General features: G+C 45.6%; 2 protein-coding genes across 6 annotated transcripts in view; one reads left to right on the plus strand and one right to left on the minus strand.

The window, feature by feature from the left end:
* The window catches only part of LOC118092629 (myosin-16), a 79903-nt gene that overhangs the window by 39991 nt on the left and 20620 nt on the right, over positions 1–19292 (minus strand). Inside the window, exons 3-16 of one of the 2 annotated variants that reach the window (XM_035130922.2) lie at positions 18134–18277; positions 17201–17357; positions 15969–15996; positions 15094–15190; positions 13730–13822; positions 12705–12768; positions 12165–12263; positions 11228–11331; positions 8143–8281; positions 6695–6963; positions 3918–4088; positions 2517–2696; positions 1479–1605; positions 528–589 (exon numbers count right to left, since the gene is read on the minus strand). In XM_035130922.2, coding sequence (XP_034986813.1) covers positions 528–589; positions 1479–1605; positions 2517–2696; positions 3918–4088; positions 6695–6963; positions 8143–8281; positions 11228–11331; positions 12165–12263; positions 12705–12768; positions 13730–13822; positions 15094–15190; positions 15969–15996; positions 17201–17357; positions 18134–18277 — 1734 coding nt within the window. Of the gene's footprint in view, positions 1–527; positions 590–1478; positions 1606–2516; positions 2697–3917; positions 4089–6694; positions 6964–8142; positions 8282–9067; positions 9180–11227; positions 11332–12164; positions 12264–12704; positions 12769–13729; positions 13823–15093; positions 15191–15968; positions 15997–17200; positions 17358–18133; positions 18278–19292 lie in introns of those variants that run through there. The other variant, XM_060282810.1, reaches the window with a different exon arrangement.
* The window catches only part of KPNA7 (karyopherin subunit alpha 7), a 42909-nt gene continuing 28682 nt past the window's right edge, over positions 5066–19292 (plus strand). For 3 of the 4 annotated variants that reach the window (XM_060282813.1, XM_060282811.1, XM_060282812.1), the window contains exon 1: positions 15269–15331. In XM_060282813.1, coding sequence (XP_060138796.1) covers positions 15327–15331 — 5 coding nt within the window. In that variant the 5' untranslated portion in view covers positions 15269–15326. Of the gene's footprint in view, positions 5145–15268; positions 15332–19292 lie in introns of those variants that run through there. The other variant, XM_060282814.1, reaches the window with a different exon arrangement.

Consider the following 19292-nt stretch of genomic DNA (forward strand, 5'->3'; position numbering starts at 1 on the left):
CGTTAGGAGCACCAAAGTAACCTCTCCGGGGCGCAAGCCTGGGCAGTGTGCATGGAGGTCCTGGGCTGCCCACATGACAAGACCCCCCTCTCGGCCTGGCTGATGTGGTCCAAAGGAAAGCAGAGCAAGAAGTTTGGCACCAGCTCGGCTGCAGGAGTTGCCGGAAGGAGGCGTACAAGGAGCCAACCACCTTAGGGTCTCCACTCTGGATTTGTGTAGGGCTGATTCCTTAGCCTTTTCTTCTCCTGAATATATTTCACAAGGCAGCAGAGGGCTTGATACACTAATGGCAATACCTTGAACTTGGCCTGGTAAGGATGCCTTCGTTTTTCCTGCCAGCAGTCCCCAAAGCCAAACATCCCTGCTCCACGGCTAAGTCACCACACCAGTTGCTGGGTTTCTGGCTGGTTCTCAGGCCTCTGCCACCCTCCACACACATACACACCACAGGAGCAAAAGTAGTGCCTTGTGGCTATCCACTGATGCCGAGGACAGAGGTGGAGGTTCTCTTACCAGGTGAGACTTACCCTATAGAAGTTGGAGACAGTCATAAAGGAGGACCCCCTTTTCTGCTTCTTGGTTGTTCCAGCTGAGGAAAAGATGGAACTGAAGATGATTCAAGTGCATATGGAAATGAATTCATGGATACACAAAACCTAGGATGCTTCCCTATTTTCACCTCAGAGGCTGATGAGTTACTAAGGTGACCATTTCAGTACAGTCGTACCTTGGAAGTCAAATGGAATCCGTTCCAGATTTGTTCGAAAACCGAATCCCAGCTTCTGATTGGCTGCAGGAAGCTCCTGCAGCCAACCAGGAGCTGCGGAAGCCCCATCAAACGTCCGGGTTCCAAGAGAACGTTCACAAACCGGAACAATCACTTCCCGGTTTCGATCGTTCGGGAGCCAAAACGTCCGAGTTCCAGGGCGTTCGGGATCCAAGGTACGACTGTACTCGCAGAAATAATGTTTCTGGTGGGGTTTTGGTAATGTGGCGTTGCAACAACAACATTCATAGGCAAACAGGTGACAGAATCGTAGAATCCGAGAATTGTAGAGCTGGAAGGGACCGCGTGGGTCATCTAGGCCAACCCCCTGCCATGCAAGAACCTTTTGCCCAATGTGGTCTTGAACCCACAACCCTAAAATTAAGAGTCTCATGTTCTACTGACTGAACTATTTGTCTGCCAAGGAAGGACAGGGGCCACATAGCTCAGCAGCACAACAACCCTGTGAGGGAGGGTTAGCCTTAGAGACAGTCAGGCATTAAGCTTCATGGCAGAGTGGGGACTAGAACTCCTTTCTCTCAGGTCTGAATCCAGTACCAGGTATAGTAGACAGAACACCGTACCGGGGAGACTTTGGGCAAGTCACGCTCTCTCAGCTTAACCTTACCTGGTGGGGTTGTTGTGAGGACAACCTAACCAGAGTTATTTACTGGGATTGGGATAGGAAATGCAAGCCAAGAGATCCACGCACCTGCGGCCTCCTCTTCTTTGAAGAGAGTGCAGAGCAGGGCCATCCCAGACTTCTGGAACAAGCCCACCACCGTTTCATTCAGGGGGTCCTTGTTCTTCTCCAGCCACCCGGTGATATTGTAACCCACCTGGAGTGAGAAAGGAGAGGAAAAAGTGGGAATGGTGGCACTCAGGTATTACATGACCGCAACACCTAGCTCCGCCTTCCACAACCTGGTGCCCTCAGAATGTTGCTGGCATACAAGCCTCATTTCAGACATGTGGTTTATATACTTATGTGTTTGCCTTGTACTTTAATGTACTTTATACCCTGCCCATCTGGCTGGGTTTCCCCAGCCACTCTGGGCGGCTTCCAACAGAATATTAAAATACAATAAAAGCTTCCCTAAACAGGGCTGCCTTCAGATGTCTTCTAAAAGTCTGGTAGTTGTTGTTCTCTTTGACATCTGGTGGGAGGGCGTTCCACAGGGCGTGCGCCACTACAGTGGTACCTCGGTTTATGAACACAATTGGTTCCGGAAGTCTGTTCATAAACTGAAGCGTTCATAAACTGAAGCGAACTTTCCCATTGAAAGTAATGGAAAGTGAATTAATCCGTTCCAGACGGTCCGCGGAGTAAGCATTCATAAACTGAAGCAAACTTTCCCATTGAAAGTAATGGAAAATGAATTAATCTGTTCCAGATGGGTCCACAGCGTTCATAAACCGAAAATTCATAAACCGAGGTGTTCATAAACCGAGGTTCCACTGTACCAAGAAGGCCCTCTGCCTGGTTCCCTGCAACTTGGCTTCTCGCAGTGAAGGAACCGCCAGAAGGCCCTCTGAGCTGGACCTCAGTGTCCGGGCAGAACGATGGGGGTGGAGACGCTCCTTCAGGTATACTGGACCGAGGCCGTTTAGGGCTTTAAACGTAAGCACCAACACTTTGAATTGTGCTTGGAAACGTATTATTCTAGATTTGAGACCTTAGAATTATTATAACAGTATACAAATTAATAATAATAATAATAATAATAATAATAATAATAACAACACTCACTGTGCCAGCATAATGCACCAGTTCAAAGTGGGCTTCAGCCCCTTTGCCTTTGCCTCCTTTGGGCTTCAGAAAGTTGGGGGACTTCCCGAGATGATTGTCATAGAGAGCAGCCTTGAAGGTAGCATCTGTTGCCTTGGGGAACACACACTGCTCTTCAAGGATGGAGAAGATGCCCATGGGCTGGAGAGAAGGAGGACTCAGTCAGAAAACACACACACACACACACACACACACAAGCCCTGGATTTCAATAGGTCCTCCAGTGGGTGGCGCTGTGGGTTAAACCACAGAGCCTAGGGTTGACCGATCAGAAGGTCGGCAGTTCGAATCCCCACGATGGGGTGAGCTCGCGTTGCTCGGTCCCTGCTCCTGCCCACCTAGCAGTTTGAAAGCACATCAAAGTGCAAGTAGATAAATAGGTACCACCCCGGTGGGAAGGTAAACGGTATTTCCATGTGCTGCTCTGGTTCGCCAGAAGCGGCTTACTCATGTGGCCACATGACCCAGAAGCTGTACGCTGGCTCCTTCGGCCAGTAAAGTGAGATGAGCACCGTGACCCCAGAGTTGTCCGCGACTGGACCTAACGGTCAGGGGTCCCTTTACCTTTACCTTGGTGTTTACAAAGTGCTTGCAAAGTCAGCAGTGAAAATAAACAACAACAACAACAACAATTTATTTATACTCCCCCCAATCTAGCTGGGTTTCCCTAGCCACTCCGGGTGGCTCCCAACAGATTAAAATCAGAATAAAACATCAAACATTAAAAACTTCCCAATACAGGGCTGCCTTCAGATGTCTTTTAAAAGTCAGATAGTTGTTTATTTCCTTGACATCTGGTGGGAGGGCGTTCCACAGGGCACCACCACCAAGAAGGCCCTCTGCCCGGTTCCGTGTAACCTCACTTCTCACAGGGAGGGAGCCACCAGAAGGCCCTCGGAGCTAGACCCCAGTGTCCGGGCAAAGTAGGGATTCATCATGAATGCACAAAAAAATAAGGACATGTGGAGGGAGTGGTGAATATTAAGAATCTGTGCAGATAGTGCTATCTCAGCAGGCTAAGCCGCAGGATTGTGGCGAAACAGAAATAACTGCTTTGCCTTGCTGCCATGTGCCTTGCCCCACCCAAAGCTGGCGAAGGAGCATCGCCATCAGTGCCCATTTGGGGCGAGATCGTGACAATTTGGGGTGAGATCTCATCCAAAATGGCCGCCACCTTGCCTCAAATTGGTGCTGATGGTGGCGGCACTTCTCAGTGGCTGGTGGAGGCAGCGGGGCAGGTGGGGCATCCACGGTTGTGCTGCCTGAAGGGGCAAGTTCTGCTGCCTGAAGCAGCGGCCTCACTTGCCTCACAGCTGGGCCGGCTCTGCTAAGCCACCAGAGGCCGGCCATGCTGCAGGCTCACCTTTTCCAGGAGCTCAATGCAAGCCTGCAGATCCAGACCAAAGTCAATGAAGACCCAGTCGATCCCTTCTCGCTTGTACTCTTCCTGCTCCAGCACAAACATGTGGTGGTTGAAGAACTGCTGCAGCTTCTCGTTGGTGAAGTTGATGCAGAGCTGCTCGAAGCTGTTGAACTGCAAAGGGAATAGAAATGGGGGGCCTGTGTCAGCGGCTGGCAGGATGCTGGCGAGTGTGTGACATGGGAAAGGGGGCCGGAGTCTGACTCAGCAGAGGTGGGCAGTGAACTTCACCAGCCAGGAGGCAATAGCAGGGGACGCTTCAGATCTGGAGGGTGGAGCACAGGATGGGTAGGAAGAAGAGGAGGGAGAGGCAGGTCAACAAGTGAAGGGCGGGGTGCTTCTCCACCCTCTCCTGCACCACTGTCTCCCAGAACCAAGAGGGGACTGAAGAGGGAAGAGCAGAGGCTGCTTCCCTGCGGCGCAGTCTCCGGATGCGTGTGCACAGCCCATCAGCGGAAGAAGGTACATAAACTGGTGAAAGGGCAGTGGTCTCCTGTTGCTGCAACTGCTCCATAAAGCACAGACCTGGGAATAGATGCCTAGTTGCTAAGCTGGGGGGGGGGATATCCAGAGCTGTAGAAACGGTTTTGTTGCCTTTGACGATGCAGAGTTAACTATCTGGTGTGTGCATTCCTTTACTAGAAAAATGCAACCTGTGCTACTGGCAAAAGTAGTAGTACAACTCATGTAACACGTTGGCGAAAATTATTCACACAATTATTATCAAAATGATATGCATTGTTTCTCGATCTTATGAGACAAATCCTAACACAATGCCACAGAAACCTACGAACTACCCAAACTAAAATGAACTTGTAACGTCTGGGTTCACTACGTTTTTCCAAGTGCTTAATTCTGTTTTTTTTTTGTTTCCTTTGTATTTTTAGTTAAGTACTCTTACCTAAAAATACAAAGGAAACAAAAAACAGAACTAAGGACTTGGGAAAACCTGGTGAAACCAGACGTTACAAGTTCATTTTAGTTTGGGTAGTTTGTAGGTTTCTGTGACATTGTGTTAGGATTTGTCTTTGTCTCATAAGATCAATAAACAGTGTGCATTCCTTTGGCTAAAGGAGTGCCCTTGGCAGCCTGTCAGGGAAGGTATATCAAAGGGCATCTGTTTTGCAGGCAGAAGGTCCCTGCTTCAGTCTCCATCGGCAGCATCTCCAGGTAGGACTCAGAGTGCTTGAAAATCCTAGGGAACCATTGCTGCCAGTCAGAGTTGACAGCACTGAGCTAGACATCGGACTTACGGTCAGGCAACTTCTTCTGTTCCTCCTCCTGTGTTTACTTGGGTGCTGTAAAAGGCATTGCGAGGACTTGGAGATGCAGAGAACTGATCTCCACAGTGGGTCACGGTGGTTTCATCTCCATGTAAACACGGACAATCTGGAAGGGGCTTTTCATCTATCATCCATCTATCTATCTATCTATCTATCTATCTATCTATCTATCTATCTATCAATCTATCATCTATCTATTTATCTATCTATCTATCTATCTATCTATCTATCTATCTATCTATCTATCTGGAATTTATATACTGCGCTTAATAGTCAGAATTTCTAAGCGCCCTATGTAATTTTTAATTTCTTTTTTAAGGATTCAAAGGATAAGAACCATGGAAATTCATCCTAGAAACAGTAAACGATCTTACAATCTGTGCTGAAACAGGAAAGCCTTTGGCACCATCTGCACTATAACATTTAAAGCAGTATCATGCCACTTTAATCAGTTGTGGCGTCCCCAGAAATAATCCTGGGAAGTAGTTGAGGGCGCTGAAAGTGGCTGAGAGGCCCCTATTCTCTTCGCAAAACTGCAGTTCTCAGAGCAGTTTGACATTCAATCCATGGGAACCCTGGGAACTGTAGCTCTGGGAGGAGAACCGGGCATTTTTGTAAACATTGGCTAGAGGACTACACTGTAAAATTCAAGGAAGAGCCGATTTAGAAGGATGGCTCTATGTTTCGGTTCTCTTCTGAATGTGCAAATGTGACAGATTTGGCTTTAGATCAGGGGTCCCCAGACTTACCGCGCAGTGGGCCGGAGGGCAGGGGAGTGCGCGCGCAGCGGGCCGGAGGGTGGGGGAGTGCGCACCCGTGCGCATGCGCACACGCACCCGTGCAGGAAAAAAATCGCCGAAGATCGCTTGTGCGCATGCGTATGGGCCTCCCCCGACCCGGAAGTGCATCGGAAATGACCTCTTCTGGGTCGGGAGAGGCCCATACGCATGCGCACAAAGGATTTTCGGCGATTTTTTGCCGATTTTTCAGTTCGTCGCCGCGCCGCGCGCCGTAAGAGCGGGCGGCAGCAGCGGGCGGCGGGGGTCGTCGCGGGCCGGATTGGGAGGCCGATTGGGCCGCATCCGGCCCGGGGGCCGTAGTTTGGGGTCCCCTGCTTTAGATGCAAACTGCATCTGCCTGAGTCTGAGCTGGTGAAAGGCAGTTTCTGCGTTCCTAAAACTCAACAGTGTGCGGGGGAAACCCCAAGGTCTGAAAAAGTACCAAAAAATAAAATAAAATTGAAGGACAAGAGCAAGGAATGCCATTAATAGGTTGGGATGGAAAAACAGGAAGACCAGGGTGGGAAGAGCAGTGGAAGGGAGTATCCTGACAGTAGGGGTGGCTGGAAAACTGAATAGAAGAGATCTAAACTGCAACATTTTGTAGCAGACCCCACCTGCAAACCTCCCGCTAGAGCTGTTCCTGGCTTCCCCGTACCTCAAAGATTTCAAAGCCGGCGATATCCAGCACCCCGATAAAGAACTGCCTTTGCATCTTGGTGTCCAGGGTCTTGTTGATCCTGATGACTAGCCACTTGAACATCTTGTCGTAGACGGCTTTGCCCAGGGCACCGACGGAGTTGTGGCACTGGTCCATGTTCTGCCCCTTCTGCACAAACTCGTTGCCCACTTTCACCCGGGGCCGGGTGATGCCCTTCTGGAGTTCCCCGGAGTTGAGAGCCATGAGGTGGGCGACTTTGTCGGCCACTGCCAAAAGACCAAAGGCACAGATTAATCAGAAGGGGAGCAAAGACAAGGAAATCACAACCATTTCCGCAAGTCCTGCTAGGCTGCTGTTGCAGAAAGGACAACACAAGCAAAGTCAATGCCTGCCTGTAAGTCCAGTGGGGCTAAGGGCTTGTCCATACTTCCACTTCCCCCATGCCCTAGATAGCACGGGTCCAAGCAGTTTTGGCCTTGCCCCATTGCTTTCCCCCAGAAAACCCACTCTTTAGTGCTAAATTGGAGCAAACAACAAAAACCCACAGAAAACCCAAATGCAGTTGTTCGGATTCAGCACTAAACTGTGGGCTTTCCTGGGGGAAAGTGGCAGAGCAAACATAAATGTGAATAAGCCATCAACCACATGTTTAATTAGGGCTTTAAACTACATTTTTTAAAATTATTTTTTTATTAAGTTTCAACATTTTTAACATATACAGTCCAACAAACAATTCCCCCCTCCTTATATTTTATCGACTTCCCACCCCATTTCCCACTTGTTGTTGTTGTTTCTCCACTTCTGCTTCTATCTTCTGTCTATTAAATCATAACCACAACACTATAATCTACAGTGGTACCTAGGTTTTTGAACATCTCCGTTGATGAACATTTCGGTTTCCGAACACCGTGAACCCGGAAGTAAATGCTTCGGTTTTTGAACACACCTCGGAAGTCGAACATGCCACGCGGCTTCCGCTGAGTGCAAGATCCTGAGGCCTACTGAGTTTTCGGTTTTCGAACATTTCAGAACTCGAATGGTCTCCCGGAAAGGATTACTTTCGAAAACCCGAGGTACCACTGTAATTACTTATGTGGCTCATAGCTCAAATCCAAAATAGTCCAAAAGAAAGGCTTCCATTATTCCACAAAACACTCATCATCAGATTCTCTTAATTTTGCTGCTAACTTTGCCAATTCTGCATAGTCCATTATTTTACATACTTTTAAGTTGCAAAACAGTGAATTCCTTTGAATCTGAGATTTGACCGGCATCCCTTATTTAGTTCAGAGCTGGGGAGGCAGTGGCACTTGAGATGTTGTTGAACTCAAATTCCCATCAGCCCCAGGCACCATGGGAGTTGTAGTCCTGCAACAACTAGAAGGCCCAAAAGTTCCCCATTTCGATGGCCGCTTGGTTCCTGCTGCTCCTCCCCACTCTGTTACCTTCAGCGGTGTCAACTTCTGCCTGCTCCTCTCTTGGCTTCTGCTTGAATTTCATGTTGCCGAAGTGCATTATGCCTCCCGTCAGCTTGTAAACGCTTATCTTCTCTTCTTGAGTGAAGCCTAGGACGTCAAAGGCCACCTGGCAGAGAGAAACCATTATCATTTCTGTTATACGAGTTAAAAGGGGTCCTTCTCCGGGAGGGAGCCTGGACCTCCGGCAGAGCACAATTGAAAGCCCTAACTGGCTAGTAAAATGACAGAGACCAGACCAGAATTCTAGTCAAAGGCAAAGTGGCTAGTTAAGCCTGATCTTTATTAAAAGCTGTTGCGACAGGATGCTCCACACACACAGGAGGCGGGGACCCAGAACAAAGGTGAGCAAGCTCTTATATACAAATTTTAAATTGCCCACCCTGGAGTCCAAGACCGCCCCCAGAAACATCATAGATACATCACAGAAGGGGTGTAGCCCAAGACCACCACCCAAATATGTCATACCTACATCACAGAAAAGGTGCATTGTTTTTATCCTGTCTGGCAGGTTACCTGTTAATTGACTGGATTACCTGGGGAACCTGGCCAGTCTTTTTGTAATTATAAATGTTTAGTTCCTGAGCCGGGTCACAGGCTCACACCCTATTCGTATCTTAAATGTGCCCTTAAGACAGGATTTGTGAGGAAAGAGACAATGGGGAGGTTTCCCACTTTGACCTTGCAGAGAAATATTTGAGGTCAATTGGTTCATGACTTTTTTTCTGTGGGGTTACAGACATGTGGTTTATATATATAGTTATGAACATTTATCTTTTATATATCTGTGTGTGTGTGTGTGTGTGTGTGAGAGAGAGAGAGAGAGAGAGAGACCTTAAAACTATTATAACAACCCCCCCTTGGGGGCTATATTTTTTCTTTAAAATTGTTGTACCGTTTCTCAATAGGTGTCAAAGCATTTCACAACCCCCGTTCCAATTTAGATATTACAGCCAGCAGTTCAGTCACCGCCACCATTGAAACTGGAATAATTCAGCTTAAAACTCCTCAACTCCCGGAGGCATGTTGAAAAGAAACATTCTCGTTTGCTTCTGGAAAAATAAATAGGTAGAGAACAGCACAAGAGCTGTAGCTTCATTCTAGAGCAGGCATCCCCAAACTTCGGCCCTCCTGATGTTTTGGACTACAATTCCCACCTTCCCCAACCACTGGTCCTGTTAGCTAGGGATCATGGGAGTTGTAGGTCAAAACATCTGGAGGGCCGCAGTTTGGGGGTGCCTGTTCTAGAGCATCTCCTCTATATGCAAAAGAACCCAGGTTCCATCCCCGGCACTCCCAGGAAGACCTGACAAAGACTCCAGCCCGAGAACCTGGATCAGTGTAGACCACTGGTCTTTGACTGGTGGCTCAGTCAAGACCCTCAAATAGTGACATCCTGATCTAAGGTGGCTTGCAGCAGCAGCAATAGGAGACAAAAGGGGGAGGGGGAATAATAATAGGGCCCCCAGTGCATGCTTGGGTTAAAAGTGGGTTGTGAGTCTAAAAAGGTTGGATACTGCTGCTGTAGGCAATGCTCAGGTATGTGGACCAGTGATTGTTAAGTATAATTGCTTAATTGACCCTGAAATGGAGAATGCCTATGTGTATTGCTGAAAGGGTTTAACTGGAAGATTCCATTGAAGCTAAGGTACAGCAAAAAGGGCTCTCTGAGCTCCTTTATGGCTTGATAATTAACTATTGCTGTTCTCTGCTAGCTAACACGTGAGTGTTTAACCTTAGATCAGGTGATTAAGGTATTGAATTTCAAATATCCACTTTGAAAGATAGTTGTCTTTAGTTTTTGTTCCCAGGCTCTGCGGGAGTAAGATGCCTTTCCAGGAGCTCAATAGTCTTGGGGCTGGAATGTAGGCCAAGGGAGCCTGTGTGTGTGTGTGTGTGTGTGTGTGTGTGTGTGTTAGAGAGGGGGGGGGGAGAGAAAGCTATGTTTGTCAACTCTGATTATACTGTATGTTAGTTTATTCCTAAGAAGATGCTGAGCCTATGACTAGGTAGGGATATGTTTTGTGGAATGATGTGGGATGTGGAATGATGCTTTTGTTCTGTTTTGAAGAAAGTTCTGCAAGTAAAGTTTTTGAATAATATCTAATGGGTCTGGAAAATGTTTCATTCCAAAAAAAGAGAGCCGGTTTTTATCCATCCGGTTGCTACAAGCTGCACAATATTAACATCTGCAATAGTAATCTGATTCGGTACGAGGCAGCTTCCTATGCAGACATGGTTACACTCCCCTCCACTGTCCTCTCATTTCCTTAATGTATCTGAGCGATGCTAGAGACTGCAGAGCTGTGCTTATAGCTCCTAGGCTGCCATCTTTTGCTGCTGTTTCCCTCCCACATCCAAAACGCAACAGGTGCTCATTTGGGAAACGATTTACAACGAGCTTAAGAAAATGTTCAAATGCTCCTTCCCTAAAAAACCTGAAGCCTTCCTGCTAGGAATTATGGGAAAAGAAATCCCCCCAAAATACAGGAGAGTCCTTATGTATGTTACAGTCACTGCCAGAATTCTAATTTCAAAAGGTTGGAAAGGAGAGGATACCCCATCTAAATCAGACTGGCAAAATAAAATAAGACAGTTTGCTGAACTGGTGAGATTATCAGCAAGGCTAAGAGATGTTACAGACAAAACAATTTTTTCCAGAGAGTGGAATGTATATGGAGTTTGTGTAAAAGAACATTGTCTAAAGATCAATTTGTTGGCAGGTTTTGATTGAGCTTTGGTGTATAAATAGGGCAATTCTATAAAATAAAATTTATAGTAAGTCAGATAATATGGAGAAAGTAAAGTTTAAGCACATATTTAAGGAATTAATTCGGGAATGCAAGGGGAAGATCGGAGGTCTTGAAAAATGTAATCACAAACGGGTGTAGAAAGCATGCATTAGTTAAAGAATGAAGAACCGTTTATTTTGCATTTCTCGTTTTGTCTATAGTATCTATTGTACACTTCTGTTATAAAGTTTTCAATCAATAAAGCACTCAAAAGCAGGGGGGGGGGACACAAAATGCAACAGGTGCTGCCTTTGCAAACTTACATCTGTGAGAAGCAGCTCCTCTCCGTCATCCATATTGTCAACAATCGTGACTCCTTGGCTTGTCCAGTGGTACTCCTTGGGGTCCGGCACACAAAGCAAGGATGCTGTCACATAAAAGGAATGTCAGGATTCAAAAACTGTGGTCCTTTCTTAAGAACCCTGCTGAATCAGTCCCGCTAGTTAGCTCAGCATTCTGTTCTTGCTAGGGCTTCTCATTTTCCCCCTTCTCAAATTTGTGCTTTGCTTCCTGCTAAAATCCAGTTCCTACAAAGCATCTTCCCACGAAGATTTCATCCAGCCCATCTAGTCTAAAAGCATCCTAACGGTGTAATCCAGTGCTTCCCCCCCAAAAAAAAATGTTTAGGGGTACTCTCATTTTGACTCAAGAAAACCACCATTTTATAGTTCACATCGGGGGAAATAAATACAGTAAATGTACAAAAGTACAAAATGTTTAGGGGTATGCATAACCCTGTGTCCCCCCCCCCCAGGAAAAAAGCACTGTTGTGATCCATACCCATGCCTTCTCAGGAGCCAGTCCCACCATTTTAAAAGGGGCTTGCTCCTAGGTAAGGAAGGAGGGATCTGTCAATTTCGCTTCTCTCCATTTCTCATTCCCCCCCCATCTTAAATACTGTTCTCCACATTTCTCCACCTATATGCCATTTTATTTTCTTTAAAAATCCTGACTTCTCTTACTAACACGTTGATTTTTAATGTATGCTTTCTGCTAACCAGTGCATTTTTGTAAACATAGTTTTGTTGGGTAACTGCATTACAAAATTCCGAAAAGGGAGAATCTTGAAGGATAGCTGTGTTTACAAATTGTTTTAGAATGTGTGCATGATTAGATTTGGCATGAAATGGTAACTGAATTTGTCCCCCAGCCCCAGTTCTTGCAGGGCCCCCCACCAATACACAGGGGAAAGTTTCATACAAACAAGATCCGGCTTCTTATTGGAGAGGAGCTGGTAGAAGATGTGATAGCCCCTTTCAGCAGGTTGCTGAGAGATGACCCGAGATTTCTCTAGGAGATCTGAAATACAAAGTATACCCAGGCTTAAGCTGATACTGTAGACGGCATCCAAACACTTCAGAAGTCAACTCTGTTGCTCTGATATGACTTAACTGAACTGCAATCCCACGCACAAGCAACATTAAATTCTGACACCAGGGAATCAAAATCTTGGACCAAGAAAATGAAGCAACTGCGAGTTGAGCAGTCCTGCATAATTCTGCGTCATTTATTCTGTAACTTCCTGTTAGCACCCTTACCAAGTTTATTAGAAAAATCTGGTCAATTATTCAATTTATTTTTCCAGTAATACATTAGTTGATCAATTGATTAAACCTGTGTATATTTGCATATGTCCATTCAAGTTTTTATTTTAGACACATACACTGAGTAAACAGGTTACTGCTGAATTCCACCAAAAATGGATTTCGGGGTTGAGATTTGCCAAACTTGGATACTTACAACTCTCAATGTCAGCTCCAGCCAGTTTTCCTGTGCTGCCAAAGTGGATTCGGATGAATTTACCCTGGGAAGAACAAGAGGCGAATCAGTCAATGGAGATGGCAATATCTTTACCCAGGAAAGATTAGACAATACAAGTGCATGGTCTTTTCAGTGGTGGTGCCCTCCTTGTGGAATGGCTTTCTAGTGGAGACCTGCCAAGCCCCAACACTATGTCAGCTTCCCAAACCTGGTGCCCTCTGGACATTTTGGGCTGCAACTGCCATCAGTCAGCAAAGGGCGAAATAATTGTTACCACCTCATAAAGTGATACAAGCACCTTCAATGTAGACAACTGAGAGTCAACAAGCGCTAGGTCATTAGTTGAAGACCAAGCAAGTGATGTGTATGTATGTGTGAATCAGTGCTTCTTCTTCTTCTTCTTCTTCTTCTTCTTCTTCTTCTTCTTCTTCTTCTTCTTCTTCTTCTTCTTCTTCTTCTTTTGCGATTCCTTGTAGCCAATTAGGATTGTCTTCCATAAACACGGTTTTAACCGTGAGTCCATACATGACTGTGGAGGCCAGTTCTGGATCCACACGTCCTTCCACAGTGGAGACATTGGTTTCCGGGTAAGAGTTGATCACGGTGTGGATTTGCCAAGCGTGCCTTCCTCTTAGCACGTTTCTCCCTTGCGTCCTGAGTTCAAGCGTCTTCAAAGCCCATGACACCTTTGGTAAAGGCTGTTCTCCAATTGGAGCGCTTGCAGGCAAGTGCTTCCCAATTGTTGGTGATTATACTACATTTTTTAAAGATTTGCCTTGAGACAGTCTTTCAACCTCTTTTGTCGACCACCAGCATTACGCTTTCCATTTTTAAGTTCTGAATAGAGTAGTTGCTTTGGAAGACGATCATCAGGCATCTGCACAACATGACCAGTCCAACGAAGTTGATGTTGAAGAATCATTGCTTTGACACTGGTGATCTTGAATCAGTGCATAATAAGGAGGGGACAAGGGTTCAAAATATTTTCAGATTCTTGTACTTACAAAGCGGGAAGAATTGTTGTTCCTCGTTGTTTTGGCATTTCCAAAGGCTTCCAGTACAGGGTTAGCCTGGATGATTTGATCTTCCAGGGACCCCTGACCAAGACAAACAAAAATGTGTAAATCACCTTCAGATGGTGGTTTAAAAGGACGAATCAATTGTAGTAACAACTGCAACACAGTTTTATCATGGGGGATTTCTCAACAGCTAACGTTTATATATTATACCAGACAATGCCTGCATTTCAGCTGGTACAAGACAACCGTTACTCTCCAAAATGTATAGACTGTTACTGGATTGGGACATGCTAGAGGAGGAGGTTAAATCTGTGATGATTCAATGGTCTAAAGACTTTGATTACAATATTCAGATGGCATCTTGGGAAAAGCTTTGGAGAAAGGACATAAAGTTTACGGCTTGCTATATGCTAAAAGAAAACTACATGAAGGTGTTCTATCGGTGGTACATTATGCCAAGCAAGTTGGCGAAAATGTATAAAACCAGCTCAATTTTTTGCTGGCGATGTAAAGAATCAGAGGGAACAATGTACCACATGTGGTGGAAATAGAAAAAGTTTAAAAAAATACTTTGGGGAAACTATAATGAGCTTGAAAAAATGTTCAAATTAACCTTCATCAGAAAGCTGGAAGCCTTTTTGTTAGGTGTTATTGCTGCAGATATACTGAAAGAATTAAGAAAGATATTTATGTATGCAACTACTGTAGCGAGAATGTTAATAGCTTCAGGCTTCCTCAAACTCGGCCTTCCAGATGTTTTTGGCCTACAACTCCCATGATCCCTAGCTAGCAGGACCAGTGGTCAGGGATGATTGGAATTGTAGTCCCAAAACGTCTGGAGGGCCAAGTTTGAGGAAGCCTGAGCTAGATGGCGGAAGGGAGATAAAATACCAGCTAAATTGGAATGGCAGGTGAAGTTTTTTGAATATGTAGAATTGGCAAAGATGACAGGGAAAATCAGAAATCAAACAAACCAAGAGTTTTAACAAAGAATGGGATTTATTTAAATCATATTTAAAAGAACATTGTTCTCAGATAAAATCTTTGGCATGTTTTGAATAACTTCTGCAACGAAAAACTCTACCAAGAATATGGACAATCAATGCTAAGTTTTTATTTAAAAAATGCAAATACGCAGTCAACAAGGTAATGATGGACCCATATTGGGGATGACAGAAGTCACAATTATATGGAAGCATCTTATTTTCTATGTATGTTTTGTGAGGTGATTTGTTTTCTTTTTTGGGGTGGAGGGATTTAATATCTAAAATAAAAAAAGATTAAAATTCCAGAAAGAGAAAAAGACAACAGTCCCCAGTTCATTCTAGTAAAAAAAAACAACCTCTTACCTTCGAATCAGTAGAGGCCTTGCCAGTGCCACCGATGTTGGCAAAGTACTGAATAACTTTCTTTGTATTTTCAGTCTTGCCAGCTCCGGATTCTCCACTATGTGTGAAAGAGGAGATAAAGGAGGAGAAATCAGGACTACAAAGCTGAAAAGTATCCATATATATATATATATATATATATATATATATATATATATATATAACTCCAACCCGCGATAGAAGGTCGTTCACACATGAGGTAGACCTGGTTTCCTGGGGGGGGGGGAAGGGCAGATACTTCATTTTCATTCCATCTCTCTGAATGTGGCCCTCTGACTAATTGCTACGAACCTCTTTGGCAGCCCTGCTTTGTGTGTCTCCAGTGTCTGAGGTATGATAAATAGTGAAAGGGGCAGGATCTTTTTGGTGCTGGCACCAAAGCTGTAGGACTCCCTCCCTGGGGAAGTCTTCCTTGCTCCTTCCTTGCTGTCTTTCAGATGCCAACCTAAGCCAGGCAAAGAAGACTCCCATCCCGTCTAAGAAGATGAATTGCCCCTTGTTGAAATTTTAGCTGCATCCTTTTTATTAATTCGGGGTTATTTTAAGATTCTGGCTGGAACAAGACACATCAAAGAAGCGCTTCAGTTAAAAGCGCTGTAAATTTAAAACAGGGGAAACAGGCTGAGAAAAACGGGACTCCACATCACCTTCTGGCGGCACAATGTTATATCGCATATACAGCATGTATAAATCGCTTTTTCTTTACCAGGCTAGCTGAGTCCAGTCACTTCCATTTTCGTACTCTTGTGTAAGCAGCCTTGCAGATTTAAAACCCAAGGTGGCTTATAAATATTTTCAGCGGCAATAATAAAAAATAAATAAATGTATGCACTTACGTGATCAGCATAGACTGGTTTTCACGCTCTGTGGGAGGAAGAAGAACAATAACAAATCATGCCAAACGGTTCTTAAAATTCCTATGGGGCTGATTGACAGCTCTACAGTCACTCCAGCTTGATTGTTTCCTTTCTTCCCACAAATTTTAACATTTGGATTTTTAGAAGGTGGCAGGGAAGGGCAGGAGGACACAATCCCGCTTGCCACTATCCTGAAGCAAAGATTCAGCTGGCGGTTCCATGGAATGAGGGAGAGTACCATCTTTCCCTCAGAAAGCAAAATGTCTTGGGTCAACCTCTGCAGCAGACTCCCCCCCCCAAACTGGTGCCCTCTGGATGTTGCTGGACTACAATTCCCATCATCCCCAGTCATTGGCCATGCCAACTGTGGCTGATGGGAGTTGAGGTTCAATGCATCTGGGCATCTCCAGGTTGTGGAAGGTTGGCCTTGGTCGGCCCTCGCGCATGTTCACCTCATCAAATCTAGCCCTCTTTGGAAAAAGTTTGGGCGCACCTGACCTACAGTCTTCCCAGTCTACAGAAACACTGGAAGCTGCCCTAGACTGAGCCAAACCATTAGTCCACTGAGCTCAGTATTGTCTACACTGTCAAGATTTCTTGAACTTGGGTCTCCAGCTGGGTTGTTGTTGTTTTTTTTGGACTACAGTTCCCATCATCCCTGACCATTGGTCCTGCTAGCTAGGGATGATGGGAGTTGTAGTCCAACAACAACAGGAGACCCAAGTTTGGGAAACCCTAGTCTACAATGACCACCTTGGCAGTGGCTCTCCAATATTTCAGGCATGAAGCCTTTCCCAGTCCTACCTGGCGATGCCAGGATTTGAGCCTGGGTCTTTCTGCATGCAAGACACATCCTCTACCACTGAGCTTTGTCTACTCGAGGTCACTGGCTATGCAACTCTGCAGGGATGCGTCATGTGACCACAGTTCTCTAACCCAGTGGAGGGGTGCAAGGAGGCCCTGGTCGTTTCACTGCTGGTCAGCTCAGCTAGGAAAATGTCTTGGACCAGTGCTTGGGCATAGGGAACTGCCTTATACTGGGTGAGACCACCAACCTATCTAGCTCAGTGTTGTCTACACTGACTGGCAGCAGCTCTCCAAAGGTCCTTCCCAGCTCTAACGGAAGGAGGAACCGGGGACATTTTGCCTGCAGTGGATGTGACCTGCCTCTGAGCTTGTGAGGGAGGCTGGAGGTCTTTCTCTGTACTAACCCATGAGCATGTCATGGTAGGCGTTGTCAGAGATGGAGAAGAGGTGAGGTGGCATCTCTGTGCGCTTCCTGCCCTTATACATCTGGGCCACTCTGGATCCGTAGATGGGCAGCCACTTATAAGGGTTGATGGTGACACAGAAGAGGCCAGAGTAGGTCTGGAAAGAACACAAGACAGCCATTGTTGTTGTTGTTGTTGTTGTTGTTGTTGTTGTTGTTGTTGTTGTTGTTGTTTCAATTTAAATCAATGACTTCTCTTCTTCTCTTTCCGTGGTTCTGCATATTTTACATGAACTAAACCATTCAGTAATCCATTGTTACATCTACCAAAACTTATTTACTGTACACTGTTGGATTTATCTTAATGCTACCAGTGTTTTTAAACGAACACAATTTTCACCCATATACTGTATTCAGTAAACATTTTCTAGCCTTCTTTAAACGTACATTCTTCTTCCACATGTTAAATCTACAGACTGCGTGTATTCCATTCATTTCAATTTATATCCTGCCCTTTATCAAAAGATCTCAAGGCGGTGCACAACATTAAGAACATAATAATAAAAAACATAATACGCAGCATAAAAATAAAATAAACATAATAACAGTCCTCACACATTTAACAGGTCATGGATTATGTAATGCTAAAGGCCCGGAATGTTTTTGCCATGTAGTGATGGGCCCGGGTGAGCCTCTCTGGGGGGAGCATTCCACAGTCAGGGAGCCACCGCAGAAAAGGCCCTGTTCTCATGTTGACACCCTCTGTCTTCAATCTTCTACTGTATTTGTTTTATCCAAGGTGAGGGCCAACACATCCTTCCTACCTCATGCAGCTTGACTTCCAAGTCTGTCCCTAGGAGCTACCTGTCTCTCTAGTCTACTGCCTCTGCAGCGCCTGCTTGTCTCAGATGCCCTCACCCATCTTCTCACTTACATAGATCCTCATCAGGACATAACGCTGGCGCAGGTTGTCTAAGACACTGGCTTCGTTTAGGAAGGTCATGTTGGCCATGTCATTGACCTGGTAGAATTTGGGTGGGTTCATCTGCTGGACATCATCCTTCTTAACGGTAACCGTCTGTGGGTGGAGAAGTCACAGTTTAGCGAAAATCTCGAGGCACAGCCCCCAAAATTTCCAAAACATGGTGACGTATATGTTCCTTTACTTAATGGTATTTACACACCCTTTCTGCAGGGGCTTAAATCAATGGTGAAAATTTGAAAGTACAGTGGTACCTTGGTTACGAACCTAATTTGTTCCGGAGGTCCGTTCTTAAGCTGAATAATAATAATAATAATAATAATAATAATAATAATAATAATATATTTATACCCCGCCCATCTGGCCGGGTCTCCCCAGCCACTCTGGGCGGCTTCCAACAGAAAAATACAACACAATAATCTATTAAACATTAAAAGCCTCCCTGATGTCTTCAGATGTCTTCTAAAAGTCTGGTAGTTGTTTTCCTTTTTGACATCTGTTGGGAGGGCGTTCCACAGGGCAGGTGCCACCACTGAGAAGGCCCTCTGCCTAGTTCCCTGCAACTTGGCTTCTCGCAACGAGGGAACCGCCAGAAGGCCCTCGGTGCTGGACCTCAGTGTCCGGGCAGAATGATGGAGGTGGAGACGCTCCTTCAGATATACTGGACCAAGGCCATTTAGGGCTTTAAAGGTCAGCACCAACACTTTGAATTGTGCTCGGAAACGTACTGGGAGCCAATGTAGATCTTTCAAGACCGGTGTTATGTGGTCTCGGCGGCCGCTCCGAAACTGTTCTTATCCTGAGGCACGCTTTCGGTAATGGGGTCTCCCGCTGCATGCGCGCCAGAGGCGCACGATTTCCGTTCAGATCCTGGGGCAAAGTTCACAACCAGGAGCAGCTACTTCCGGGTTAGCGGCGCTCGTAACCAGAAGCGTTTGTAACCAGAGGTACCACTGTACAGTGATAGTTAAGCCATCGAACGAACGCAGCAGAAAAATCCACCATCAGAGAATAAAATCAATCAATCATCAGTTAGAAAAACTCTCTCAAGTAATATTGCAAACTGGTTTTGAAGGCATCCTAACAAAACTGGCCCCATAGAAATCAGGAG

Source organism: Zootoca vivipara, chromosome 14 (genome assembly GCF_963506605.1).
Source record: "Zootoca vivipara chromosome 14, rZooViv1.1, whole genome shotgun sequence".
NCBI classification, from domain to species: Eukaryota; Metazoa; Chordata; class Lepidosauria; order Squamata; family Lacertidae; genus Zootoca; species Zootoca vivipara.